At 43.7% G+C, this 14,311-nt stretch overlaps 1 protein-coding gene across 3 annotated transcripts in view; it reads left to right on the top strand.

Annotated features, from left to right (window-relative positions):
• Positions 1-5,605: 5,605 nt before the first annotated feature.
• The window catches only part of RNASEH2B (ribonuclease H2 subunit B), a 59,938-nt gene continuing 51,232 nt past the window's right edge, over positions 5,606-14,311 (top strand). The window contains exon 1 of one of the 3 annotated variants that reach the window (XM_036457437.2): positions 5,606-5,903. In XM_036457437.2, the coding sequence (XP_036313330.1) occupies positions 5,840-5,903 (64 nt within the window). In that variant the 5' untranslated portion in view covers positions 5,606-5,839. The remainder of the gene's footprint in view (positions 5,904-14,311) is intronic. The other 2 variants (XM_036457438.2, XM_036457436.2) reach the window with 2 other exon arrangements.

Here is a 14,311-nt window from a genome sequence, read left to right as displayed (position 1 = left end):
CTTAACTGCCCTCCCCCCCACCGGCCTGGTTGCCCCTTATCCCCCCCACCCCCACTGGCCTGGTCATCCCCAACTCCTTCCTCTGCCAGCCTGGTCACACCTCACTTCTCCCCTTGCCAGCCTAATCATCCCCAACTTCCCCCCTTCTGGCCTGGTTGCCCCAACTGATCCCCTGCCAACCTGGTCACCTCCAACTGTCCCCCTCTGTCAACCTGGTCCTCCCTAACTGCTCTCCCCTGCCAGCCTGGTTGCCCATCACGCCCCCCCCCCCCCCATTGGCCTGGTCACCCCATGAAGCTTGTTAGTTGTTTAGTCATCCTTCACTAATCCCCTGTTGGCCTGGTTGTAGGCAGCCATCTTGTGAGGACGTGACAATCAATTTGCATATTACCTATTTATTATATAAGATAAATTCAAGTTATCCTTAAACCTCTTGAGAAACTCTCAAAAACATTTTGAGATATAGTTCTAAAATCTGCACTGTTCTCTAAAAACAAATATATCTAATGATTGGTCTGGAGATAATGAGCAAAAATCTATTAGCAAATTTACTAATTAGGGTCATGTCTATGCCTTAATGAAAACATAAAACAATTGCTTATTTGACATAAAATTTCTTTAACTAACTACCATAAATATTGGCTGCCTGTCAAAAATGATATACACAGATTTCATATGTTTTAAATTTCCTAATAGTGACCCAACCCACACAATATTTTCATATCATGACAGCTGTCATAAAAGCAGGATATCTTGTATATGCATAGGATTTTGATTAATGGACTAATGGTGGGTCCCTGTTTAAAGTCATTAGGCCCGATGTGGTGTTTAGCCAAAACATGCTTAGAGTTGATAATGGTCTTGATTATGATATCCAAATGTTAGAATATAACCAAAATGATCACATTACTGATAACTATGTTATTTCAGCTGCAGATCACAACCTGCTACTAGGCTGTGAAATAAATTTAGTCAATGTTATCAGCATGTCTTTTGTGTGACTGCTAGGTCATGCTATAAAATGTATTTCTTGCTGTGGATTACAGTGAAAATATTTTATGCAATACTGGGCTTCTTTTAGGTGTTTAGATGTAACTACTCTTGGTTGATCTACTTTTTCTTTTGGCCACATATTGATCAAAGTCCTTTTATTACACATTATTACACTCTCTTAGCATTCCTTACTCAGTCCTCAGGGGGAATCCTATTTTGCTCCCTTCAATGGCATGCAAGGTCCCCACTGCTGCAACCTCATCTCCTACATTGGACCACACAGCCTCATTGCTGTCCTTGACTGTGCCATGCTGCAGAGCCTTCGCACTGGCTGTTTCCTGTGCCTGGAACCTTCCCACAAGGAGGATACCCACCTAACTCCTTACCTTCCTTTCAGCTATGCTCAGATGCTAACTTACTATTGAGCCCACCCTGACTGCTTTATTTAAATTGCAACTGTTCTCATAGTCACAAACCCTATTTCACTGTTGTATTTCTTTCCTCCACAGTACTGGCCATCTTCTACTGTATTCTAGAATTTATTTATTGTTATATTGTTTGTCTATCTCTCTACTAGATGTAAACTCCAGGAGGGCAGATATTTTTCTGTTTTATTTACTGATATAGTCCAATCAACCAATCAGCCAGACAATGTTTGGCACAGAGTTAGTGTCTATAAATATTAGATTGGTCCACATTGCACATACATGAGAGGGAGGGAAGGAAGAAAGGAGAGAGAGAGAGAGAGAGAGAGAGAGAGAGAGAGAGAGAGAGAGAGAGAGAGAACCAAGAATTAAATACAAAGTTATCAAGAAGTTGTTATTGCAATTTTTTGTTGTTTTTCTTTTTCTTTTTTCTGCCTTTTGTCAAAAACTTCTAACTTCTTAAAAGCAGCCAGTCTATTTTACATTTTCTTCTTATATGGCCTATTCCTCCTCTGGTTCTACAAGAAGTTGGAGGAAGAGATTCCACTAACTTCTAGGAATCAACCCCAGAGGAGTGTAGCACAAGGTAACAAATGAGCCTCTGGTTATGATTTATAGATTTAAGACAGCTAATGGAGGCAAAATCATCGCTGCTGCAACCTCTACTGAAGTTACTGACCCAATATTGAAAATGAAATAGTAAAGAAGTTCAGAAAATAAATAACAGGGTCAGTTGACTTACAACATGAAACTTAGGTAGGAAAGTAAAAGGTTCAATGTGATGTATCCTGAAATTTTGTTTCTGGAGTGGCCCAGTTTAGGGAATAAAGGACCCCAGTGGAGCCATTCTGCTACTCCAACAGGAGGGTTACATACTTGGCACATTTCATCTATTTCTCACCTCAAAATTTTCAACATAGAAGGAGGGTCTACTATTTGCACCTGATGAAGTCAACAATGTCTTCCTGTGCTTCTGGATCCTATAGGACTCATACTATATTGGGCCACACTACCAAGCCTGGGAAACATAGTAGCTGTACCCAATACAATACAATACAATACAATACAATAAAATAAAATAAAATAAAATAAACACAGGGAGGCTGCCCAAATGAGGAGACAAAGAAACATGTCCCAAATAAAAGAACAGAATAGAACTCCAGAAAAAGAACTAAACAAAATACAGACAAGCAATCTACTGGATGCAGAGTTCAAAATACTGGTTCTAAATATGTTCAATGAACTTAGAGAAAACTCCAACTGCATAAAAAATGACATGAAAGCTGTGAAAAAGAAACAGTCAGAAATGAAAAATACATTAACTGAAATAAAGAATAATTTACAAAAAAATCAACAGTAGAGTAGATGAAGCTGAGAATCAAAATAGTGATTTTAAATATAAAGAAGAAAAAAACATCTAATCACAACAGCAAAAGGTAAAAAGGAAGACAGTGAAAGGAGCCTCTGAAAAAACTTCAAGCATTTATATCCTGGGGGTGCCAGAGGAGAAGAGAGAGAGCAGGAAATTGAAAACCTATTTGAAAAATTAATGACCAAAAACTTCCCTAACCTGGAGAAGCTAGACATACAAGTCCAGGAAGAGAGTCCCAAACAAGATGATAAGCAGTTAGTTACCTATAAGGGAGTTCCAATATGACTGTCAACTAATTTCTCAACAGAAACTTTGTAGGCTAAAAGGGATTGGCAAGAAATAGTCAAAGTGATAGAACCTACAACCAAGATTACTCCACCTAGGAAAGCTGTCATTTAGAAAGGAAGGACATATAAAGAACTTCTCAGACAAGAAAAAGCTAAAGGAGATCATCACCACTAATCCATTATGACATGAAATGTTAAAAAGACTTCTTTAAGAAGGTACTTTTTTTTTTTTAAGTGAATAAAGGAAATTGTTCAGAGATGTTTGTCGCAGCACATTAAACAAATTAATTTTTGCTCTTGGATCTAAACATGAGAAAGTTTGCTGTAATCTTAATAGGACATACCGACAGTGGTCCATACTACGTGTCCTGGCTTCTCTCTCATTTGATTATTCCATTATCCCTCATTCCTTATCCCATTATCCTCCATTTTAAGACACCCATTTCTTTTTGCTTGATAATGGGCTTTCACTGTGCATGTATCCTTATAAAACATGTTTTTTTTTAATGTGTGTTTTTAATTTACCTACATGGTATTCTGCTATAAATCTCTGCCTACCTTTTTTCTTGACATAAAGGACCCATGTTGTTATGTGTACATCTAGTTAATTGATTCTAACTGCCGCATAATCCATAATTGTATACTTTGTAGCACTATCTGGAATAAAAAAGGGTAATATGCTAATTAGACATCATTCCTCATGTCCTTCCTGATGAGCTGGGCCAGGGGGAAGCCAGCCTGGGTCCCGGGTGCTTACTGGTGGCCAGATGGGAAGCCCGGATTCTGGAGGAAAGCCAGTGCTGGCAGCCCGGGCCCAGGTCCTGGAGGGAAGCTGTGCCAGCAGCTGGGAGAAGGAAGGCCTACTCTTGTACCAATTTTTGTGCATCGGGCCTCTAGTCCTATATAAAAACGTAATATGCAAATTGTCCTCTCAACTGGGAATAGGACCAGCTGGCAGGGCCAGCTGGCCAACCTCCCACGGATTGGGGCCGGGGCTGGCCAGCCAACCTCCCGTGTCCCCTTCCCCCTGGGCCAGATCCAATTGGCCCCATCAGGGCAGGTCCACCCATGCATGAATTCATGCACTGGACCTCTAGTTTATAATAATACTGTGAAATAAGCTAAATATTGCACAGTAGGGAATAGTTAAATAATCTTGGTGCATTAGTAGTGTGAAATAACATGCCTCCATTAAGAATGACAGTTCTGGATGCTATAGGGTATGTTTTATGACAATGTAAAGGGAGAAAAGCAAACAGAATTGTATTTATCCTGTGAAAACAACCACACACTTGTAAAAATATATGTTTATTCAGCCAATGGCTAGAAAGGAGCACAGGAAATAAAAACAGCTCGTTGTCGGAACACTGGAACTGTGTGTAACATGTCTCTTGTAGCTGTTAGTCATGATTATGGTGTGTCTGGGCAGTTGACCTATATACACTAGAGGTCAATCTTAGTGGACAGAAGAGGTCAGAGTAAGATTAATCTCGGCCTGCCCCAGACTTGGCATTTCTTTGCTCCTCCTCAGCCGGAAAGTCTTCATCTCTACCACCCGTGTCCTGCACGGAACTTCAGCTGTCTCCTCCCATGGGAAACAGGATTAAAAATAAAAAGTCCTTTCAGAAGGCTGAGACAGATCCAGTGTTGTCAAATTTAAGTGCACAGAATTACATATAGTATTCTGCCATTTGTGCAAAAAAGCAAGATAAGAATTTGTAAGTGAATGGAAAATTGCTGCAAGAATAGACAAGAAGTTGTAAACAGTAATTGCCCCGGGCGGTGGGTTTAGGGATCTGGGGTAGGAGGGAGACATACTTTCCTTTAACGCACTTGTCAAATACAAGGCCCGCGGGCCAAATCCGTCCCGCCAGGCCTTGCAATGTGGCCCGCACGCTGCGTTTCCATCACAATGACAGTTTATGACTGTTCAGTAAACCATTCGGCCCACGATTTAGGCTGGATTTTAGATTTTGGCCCCTTCTCTGATTGAGTTCGACACCCCTACTTTAACGTATGAGAGAAATTGCTATTAGTCTTTTTAAAACCATGTTACATCAAGCATCACCTTTTCAATTAAACTTTTTTTTAAAAGCTTAAGTTCCCCAATTTCATGACCCTGACTTTTTAAACATTGCTTTTTAAAATGTCTTAACTTTTAACTCATTACAAAGCCGCCCCAAATGACAAGTTCATACTATGAGCCTCACATTGTGAAACCTCTTTTTAGTGATGAGGACTCCGATTTGAAGCACACACTCTTTTGACATGAATTCCTATGCAGAATGCAACAGACGATCCAGGCACACTGACAACCAAGAGCACAGAGGATTCCGAGGTGCCTGCTGTTGTCCCTGACAGGAACTTGCTCCCCACAATTTCTCCCGGCCAGAGCTCCAGCTCCGGGGTGGAGGGCATCAGGGCGCGGGGCCCCGTCCCTTCCCAGCCGCCCCGCCCGCTCCCGCGCGGTGGGTCCTCCGGCCGCGCTACCAGCTGGGAGGGCCCCTGGGCCCGGACCGCGGCGGCCCCGCGCGCTCCCGCGTCGCGTCCCGTCCCGGAGCGGCGCGGGCGCAGCGTTCCGGCGCCTGAGCTGGGCACCTACCCGAGTTTGAAAAGTTTCGGTGACGGCGGCCGGCCCCGGAAACGAAGCCAAACTCGCCCCCCGGCCGCCTCCGGGGCCCGCCAGGCCTGTGCGCCGCGCCCCCGGAACCAGCCCCTCCCGCCATTCCCGCCGCCCCAGGCCCCGCGGGAGGAGACGGCTCATGGCGCGCCGCGGGGAGCGCGGGGACGGCGGCCGCGCCCGCGAGCACGTGTTCCTGCTTCCAGGTAACCGGCCGCCTCCGGGGGCAGCCAGGCCTCCAGCCCGGCCGGAGCGGAGCGGCCGCCGCGGCTCCCCCCCTCCCGCCGCCCCGCGGGACCCACGGTGCGCGCCCCGTCTCCGGGCCGCGTGCAGACCCGATCGTCTCCCGGAACACAGCGTAGCACAGCCAGCTCGGTTTTCAAACCAGACCCGGAAGCGCCAACCGGACCCCCTCCCCGCTAATCTTCCCTCCCCCCGCCCCCAGCCGGTCCTCATTGGGGGGGGGGGGGGTCCATGGGCCGCAGGGGGCGGGCGCGTGGGCCTGCGGGGAGCGGCGCGGGGCGGCTGCCGGGGTTTGCTGCGCGCCCGCCGGGGGGGGGGGGCGTCCTGCCCTCGGGGTGTAAGCTGGTGCCCCCCCCCCCCCCCCGGGCAGCGGGCCCCACGGCTGGGCTCCCCCCGGGCCGGCAGCCAGGGTCTGGGCGGCCGGTCCCAGCACAGACCCGGACGGTGAGAGGAGAGAAGCCGATGGGGAGGGGCCAGGCCGGGGTGGAGAGGTTCCGGTGGGGGGGTGCAGGCAGGAGCCAGCCCACCTCACCCGCCCTGACCACTGGCCACCGGGCCTGCAGGGGCTGGGGAGGGCCCTCAGTTTCCGCAGGTGATGGGCCCCGTTAATTGGCGGAATAAAAGGAGTTTGGGACTAGGGAGTGAAAGCCAGAAAAGTTTGGCGCCTTTTAGACTATATTGATATGATGGCCTAACATAGAAAATAAAGGAAAATACGTTGTTTGAGTTTTAGCTCAGCAAATGCTTTAAAGTAATTGCTAATGACGATATAGTTGTCCAGTCATGTAGGTTTTATGGTGGATATTGAAAAGTGTCACATGTCAGTTTGTAAGTAATTTTGTGCGTCTAACGGCATAGCATACAGTAAAACCTACATATTTAAGTGTGCAACTCAATGAGGTTTGCATATGTAACCCTGTAACCGTCCTCCAGGTCGTGATGTAGAACTTGTTCAGTGAGCTCCCCGTGTCTGCTGGTAGATAGCCCAGGAACCGCTCTGCTGACCTCTGTCACCAGAGGTTCATGTCACCTGCTGAGGTCAGCGTGCACTCCTCCGTATCTGGCTGCTTTCACTCAGCATGATGCCTGGAAGATTCATTCATACTGGGTGTAGCAGTTGTTGGTTGATTTGTGTTTTCATTTCTGGGTATATTTTATTGCATAAATATCCATAATATTTATCTCCTTTACTGTTGATGGACGTTTGGATTTCCAGTGGGTAACTATTGTGAATTACACTTCTGGGACAGAGAGGAATTTGTTTCTGTAGGGTGCAAGACCTGGGAGTGGAATCGCTTATCTTAGGTATCTGTATGTTCAGTTTTGGTGGCTGCTGCTGAACAGTTTTCCAAAGTGGTTGTACTACTTATATTACGACCAGCGGTGTGTCAGAGTTCCTGTTACTCCACATCCTCATAGAGATGCTTGTGCAGTAAAGCAGTTAATGCAAAATTCAGGTTTTGACAGAGTCTAATGAAGGGCTACCTATACACTGCTTCACATTGGAAAAAATCCTCTTCTCACTTTTTAAAAAAATATATTTTATTGATTTTTTACAGAGAGGAAGGGAGAGGGAGAGTTAGAAACATTGATGAGAGAGAAACACCGATCAGCTGCCTCCTGCACACCTCCCACTGGGGATGTGCCCACAACCAAGGTACATGGCCCTGGACCGGAATCGAACCTGGGACCCTTGAGTCCAATGCTCTATCCACTGAGACAAACTGGTTAGGGCTCTTCTCACTTTTGTTGCATCAATTCAATGAGATGTTTCAAATCAAATGCATTATTTTTATTCAGAGACACAATGGCTGAGGATAATTTACGTTTCTTATTTTCTGTTTAATCAGTATTGACATTCATTCTTAAAGTCTGTTTGTATCTTCATTATATTAAACACAAGACCTTCAGAAAAATTAGTATGTCTACTGCTGGGGCTGTGAGAATAATTTCAGTCCTGTTCCTGTTCAAAACTAAACTCACTGGAGGAGGCGGAGGCAGTTGTTCAGGAACTGATAGAAGGAACTGTCAGACCAGCAGGTTTTGTAACACAGCTTCAGCTTCCTGCCGATGTAATTCTTCTAGCCGGCCTGTAGTGCCACCTGCAGGCTCTGAGGGCATGGACACTGGTGCTTGTAATGACCGCAGTGCCACAGTGCTGCTCAAACCGGAGGGTGTCTCACAGGTGAGCTACTGATTCAGTGGGTCTGGAATGGCCTGACAGTGTGCATGTCTAACAGGTTCCCACGGGATGCTGCTGGGCAGTGAGACCAGCCCTGGAGAGCTGGATTTGGGGAGAGGAATGGCCATCTTGAGGTTTCTCTGGTTAGAGTGGGCCAGAATGTGCATGGTCAGGGCAGTGCATGTAAGCACAGGGTATGCCATGTCCTGGTATTGGTTAGGAAATCAGCTCCAGTAAGTTATGCATTTGAAAGGAGGAGGCTGTACCCTTGTCTGAGTGAGGGCCATAGCTACAGTAAAGTTGGGCCCTTCATTAAAGAAACGAAGATTGTATGAAAATTTTCAAAAGTATTTGATGGAAGCAGTCTGTACTAAGTTTTAGAAAACTTCTGGCAGAAGAATTTGAAGCACTTACTCTACATACTGAAAAGTGAGCAAATTAATCATCAGACCAACAGAACTTTAGAGATCTGTCCACGAGACAAATGTACAGGCACCAAAACTGAGATGCCTCTTTCCCCCCCAACACTTAATTTACTTTATTTATCGAGTTGCCTACCATAGTATTGTGTTACATGTTGGAGGGTAAATGCAGAAGTACTATTTAGGTATCTTTGCCTCTCATTTTCCTGAAGAAGTAAATTATTCTTTCCTCCCTCCCCCACCAGCAAAAAAAAAAAAAAAAAAAAAAAAAAAAAAAAAAGCTGGAACTTAGGAGGGATACTTGGGAGGTAATCAGACTTGGAGTCTTGATTTTCGTAGGCCGGTGAAGACTGAATTGCCTTCCTTCTTAGCAGAGTAAGCATTTCTTGTAGTTTAAGATGATCTTAAACATTTCTCAAACTAGTGTAGGTATTTGCTGTTTCAGTTACTATGAAAGACTGTTAACATCTCTACTTTTTGGAATATAGCAAATATTTTAAATATTTCTCTTGAGTCCAAGTTTTGTACGCTTGTCAGTTCTTTTAAATTTGAGTGGATTCTAGTGTGGAAGGCCAGCTGGGAGCAGATCACTAAGTGTGGGATAGAAGACTGTGTTGATGTTAATGTGTCTGAACCCTGTTACTTAGCCATCTCCAAGGAAATGGTAAAGCATTGAGAAGCCCTAATGTGAGGGGGTAAAGCAAGGACAGAAATGATGTCAGGACCAGTTAAGAAACTCATTCGGGTCTACTTCAGCTGAAAAGATCCTTTAACCAGCCCTCTGATTAAACTGGACATCAACCACAGACAAGTTTTACAATAAAGTAATTCCCCTTTACTGTATTTCCTGCATATATGTGTTAAAAAGCATTCTGGGAAGAGTAATATTATTTCCTCACAGCCATCATAAGTAATGCCAGTTTTTTGTGTGTTTTTTTTTTGGTGGGGGGGGAGAGGGGCAGGGGGCAGGTGGGGTGTAGATAAGAATTCCCAGCTTGCTCGCCTACCTTAGACACTCCAAGTGTAATAAGGAGTCTGTCATGTGAGGCACCACAACAATCACAAACAATGACAGGCCTCTCCAGAGGAATGCAAAGATAGGTTTGAAAGCATTGTGTGAATGAAACCTTAGAACTATGTTCTTAATTTAAAACTTAAAGAGAAATAAACTTTAAAAGAAAAAAAAACATTTTTCTGTTTAAAGATGGAGAAAATTCATTTCAGTGCTATTACTGATTAGAGTCTTATAGTTTGTGGTGTTTATTTTTAAAATCCTCACCCAAGGATATTTTTCCATTGATTTTTAGAGAGAGTGGAAAGGAGGGAAAAGGAGAGAGAGAGAGAGAGAGAGAGAGAGAGCGCGAGCGCACGCGAGAGAGAGCACAGATATGAACGAGACACGTGCATTGGTAGTCTCCCTCACGTGCTCCCATCGGGGATTGAATTTGCATCATGCCCTTGACTGGGAAACGAACCCTTGACTCTTCAGGCTGATGTTCTAACCACCGATCAACCCAGCTAGGACATATAGCTTTGTAATAAGCCCCCAAGAATACCTCTTGTTTGATAAAAAGTAAAAATATGTGTTGAAAGAATAATTACTATATACCTAAATGACTTTTCAGTGACCCTCAAACAAACAAAACACAAAAAACGCATTTTCCCTCCTTAAGTGCACATGGTTAGTCTCAAAGAATATTTAAGCAGGTTTTTTGTTCTTTGTCAAACTGTTTGCAGGTATGTCTGTGTTTAGAAATACACCTTGTGGGCTGAAAGTTTCCTTACTTTCAGAAGAGCTTATTCTCAGAGAGGAACCTGCACTTAGTTTGGCTAGCCTTGGGGGGAGGTGGGAAGAGGAGATAGGGAGGCGTGGGGAGATCTGGCCAGTACAAGTGCTGATTTTAGACAACCTCTGAATAATTAAGCTCAGCTTCTGGGAAAATATGACATTTACTGAATAGTGGTCTGTAGGCCTTCAGCAGTGGGAGTCTCTGAGTTTTCTAGCATGGAGCATATGTGATATTTTCCGCACAAATACTGAGCCTGGCTTTGCCTTTATGAAAAGTTTTTTGGTGGGAACCAGACTGACCTCTCTCATATGGCCATTGGATCTGCTCCCCTTGTATTTGAGCACGTCCTGGAGTGGATGGCCTTAAGTGTTTGCCAGCTGGTGTAATTAGGCTGTTTCCGGAGCCTGATCTTGCCCTGCTAGAAATTGTTCCAATGACCAAGTACATTTTATGTTAATCAGCTTAACAATAACCCACAACCTTCGGACCAACTCCAAGTACGTTTTATAAGAACTTGTGAGTCCCGCATGTTTATCCTCCAGGGCAGAAGAGAAATCATAAAAGCAAAGTAAGCAACGTTCACAGTTTTTCATTTGAAAAGCAGAATGGGAGCTACATGGGTTTTCCTAAGAAACAAACAACTCACCAGTGTTCTTTAAAGCCTGACTATAAAAACACACACCTAAAACTAGATTTTGCTATTGACTAGTTATGTTCTTGGAGAAATTGTGTTCTCAGTGGCAAGCCTCAATTTCCTCATCTCTACATTGGGGAGAACAGTACCAATCTCATGGGTTTGCTAGCTGTTGGTTTGAGTTTCACAGAAGCTCTTTTTTTGTGCCCCAAGTTCTTAGCCTGAGGTCTGGGACAGAGTAGGCATTTAATAAACATTTATTGAAAGAATAAATGCCTCACATTTAATTTCTTCCTGCAGTGTTCTTTGCTTACACTGTCCTTTTTCTCCTTTCACTTCTATCCAAATTCTACTCTTTCTCCAAGGCTTGCTTCATCTTTAGTTCCTGTGAAGATAATCCATTTGCCCCAACCCAACTTCTTTGTCTTTTAATATCCTTGACTTTGTGTCTACTTGTCCCCTACCTGCCAACTCTCTTTGTGTTCTCTACCTGCCAAATGCCTGTTTATTCTTTACTGGTAAGCAAATGCAAATGTCACCTCTTCCAGGAAGCCTGCCCTCTTGGCCTTTCCTGTTAGTGTGCAAGTTCATGGTACCTCTGCAGTCACCTATATACACTTCCTCCTGATTACTCAATTCACTGTGCCATTTTTGTATAAATATGTATTGAATGCCCAATACATGCCAGTGGTTGGGGAGAACCCAGGTCTATTCTCCCTGAGTAGCCATTTTAGCTTCTTAGTGGTGGAGCCTTGGCCTTAAGCTTCAGAGCCCCAAATTGCTCAGTGCCTCTGAAACTAGAGCATGCTCCTTGGGACTCTCAGCCTTTTTGTTCCGAGATCCTTTATATTTGATTTTAAAATACCTTTAAAAGTGACTTTCTTTTCTAGGTTTCTGTCTGCTAAAGTAGCCCATTCTACCTGGTAAAAGGGTCAGACCTGATGCCTGTTCTGTTATCTGCCTCTGAAACAAGGAGGACCCAGGCCGGCTGAGGTCTCTGGCCAGAGCTGATTTCCCTGCAGGGGCCTAAAGTCCTAGCAATGTTTGGTGAAACTTTGCCTTGATCAGTTGCTCAGGTTTGACTAGTTGTCTCTTCATTTACACATTTTCTCCCATATATTTTTATTAAATTTTTATTAGAATAGCAATACTCAGTAAAGAAATTTTAGTAATGCTATACACACACACACATACACACACATATATATATGAAAGAATTTGTCCATCATTTTACCACCTAGAAATAACAATTTGGAAATATATTTTTCTAATCTTTTTATGTTGTATGTATCACAGAAGGAATTACATGTTCTTAATTTTTCTTTTTGGATATTTGTATTTCTGCCTCCGTTTCACTATTTACTCTTTCTACTTATTTACTATAACACTCACTAAAATTCTCAGGGGTATTGGGGTTTTACCAGAGTGTTATATAGTTTTATTTGCTGTATCTAATCATGGAATTAGAGAATTACATTTAAGTTGATTTAATGGAGAGGTAAAGGACTGAGATATTTTTTCTCTTAATTTTAGGAAAGATAGAAATTCACATAGCCAATATTAACAAAGTTGAGAAAGATTTGTAGGTCATACTTTTTGCATTCAAAAGGCATATTATGAATTTATTTATATTGTAACAAATATACCACATAAGCATTGCTTTCACAGAGTAGACTACATATTTAGTATGGGTTATTTTTAAGAGTGGGTTGAGACTAAAAATACAAATAGATGCAAAACAGGGAAAGATAAATTCACAGAGCCATAGTGGACACATGGCAAGCTAGAGTGTTTTGAAAGGCATTTGAGGTTAAATTTATTTAGGACAACCATGGCTTCCTGCAGACAGCCCTTGGAATAAATACGATGCCAGTTTGAATTCACCATGAGTCTGTATAGTGTTTCTCTAATATGTGGCCAGTGAGTCCTGACTGTGTTACAAAACCTGACTTAACACTTTGTTAGGAGTTCCACAGTGGGATCAACATATTCCTTGAAGAGCCAGCTGTGTGTTGGGGCAGGGTTTGGGGGGTGGGTGTTGGAGAGACATCTGGAACTCAGGTGTTGCAGCACCAGGCCCAGGGTTTTGCCTCTCTGAGCATTAACACGAACTTCCTCTGTTTAGTGGGAACCTGGTTGCACACTGCACCACGCTTCAAATCTCCTGGTGTCTGCTGGGAGAAGCTGCCCCTCTTCTTTTAATCTAGTTTTAACCTTTTTAAAACAGCCTTCTGCACCCTGTACCCCATTACCCGTATCCAGGGAGGAGCAGACTCCACTGCAAGCACAAGGTGGGAGAGCGGGCAGAAGACCTACGCAAGAGTAGAGAGTGCTTTCCTGGGAGAGTGGAGTAGACAGCACAACAGACAGCCACTGCCCTCCGTTAGTTACCGGTGTGACTGAGCTCTGGTCAAAAGCTTGAGCCACTTACGACCAGGCCTGTTTCCATCCAGCATTCTGAGTTTCTCAGTTATTGGTGATTTCTTTGGGTGACATACAGTTATGGAAGAGATTTATTTGTAGGGAGAATTTTATTTTGGTTGTAATTCATACTCATTTAGCCAGGGTTTATGTAAGTTTTAGGAAGCCCATCCTCTAGCTCTTATACTCTTACAATGCGCTTGGGTGTAAGTTATTGTATTTGACCTTGGGAAGTTATCAAGGCAGACTTCATTGTCTCCATTCTACAAGACTCGCAGAAGTCAAACCATCTGTCCAACATCAATAGGAATTATTGGCATAGGCTGTTGGCTCTTCTGTGTCCTCCTGAACTCCTATGTGCCAAAGACCACTCTGCAGAATGGAAGGTGGTCGTTGCCACTGTTGGAGAGGAGGGAAGTTTAGAAAGGGCAGGTCCGTCCTTTCTACCTGTTCAGAATTTTCCTGCTTCCCAGATATTTCAAGGCCTTCGTGACATCTCTATATATTGCTGGTCTTTGTGGCTCTGAGTTGGCTGCAAACCTGAAGTTTTTCATCAGCTCATTTTTCTGACTGTATAGGGCAGGGGAGGGAAACCTTTTTTCTGCCAAGGACTGTTTGGATATTTATAACATCATTCATGGGCCATACAGAATGATCAACTTAGAAATTAGCCTGCTGCATATTGTCAAACATCTAATTAACTTACCCTTAATGCCTTGGCAGGGGCAGACCAAATGATTTTGTGGGCCTTAACTGTCCCTCAGACGTTCCCTACCCCAGTATAAGGCATTCCTAGAAACAAGGCTGTTGATCTATTGATAGGGACAGCCCTGGAAGAATGGAGATTTTATCTTCTATGGTCTTGGTTAAGGTCAGTTTTTATTTTTTCTTCAAAGCTTCAGAATAAAAAGATATTCTTAGA

Source organism: Pipistrellus kuhlii, unplaced genomic scaffold, assembly GCF_014108245.1.
Source record: "Pipistrellus kuhlii isolate mPipKuh1 unplaced genomic scaffold, mPipKuh1.p scaffold_m20_p_3, whole genome shotgun sequence".
Taxonomy (NCBI): domain Eukaryota; kingdom Metazoa; phylum Chordata; class Mammalia; order Chiroptera; family Vespertilionidae; genus Pipistrellus; species Pipistrellus kuhlii.
Note: the sequence above shows the minus strand (reverse complement) of the source record. Positions and strands in the feature narration are given on the sequence as shown.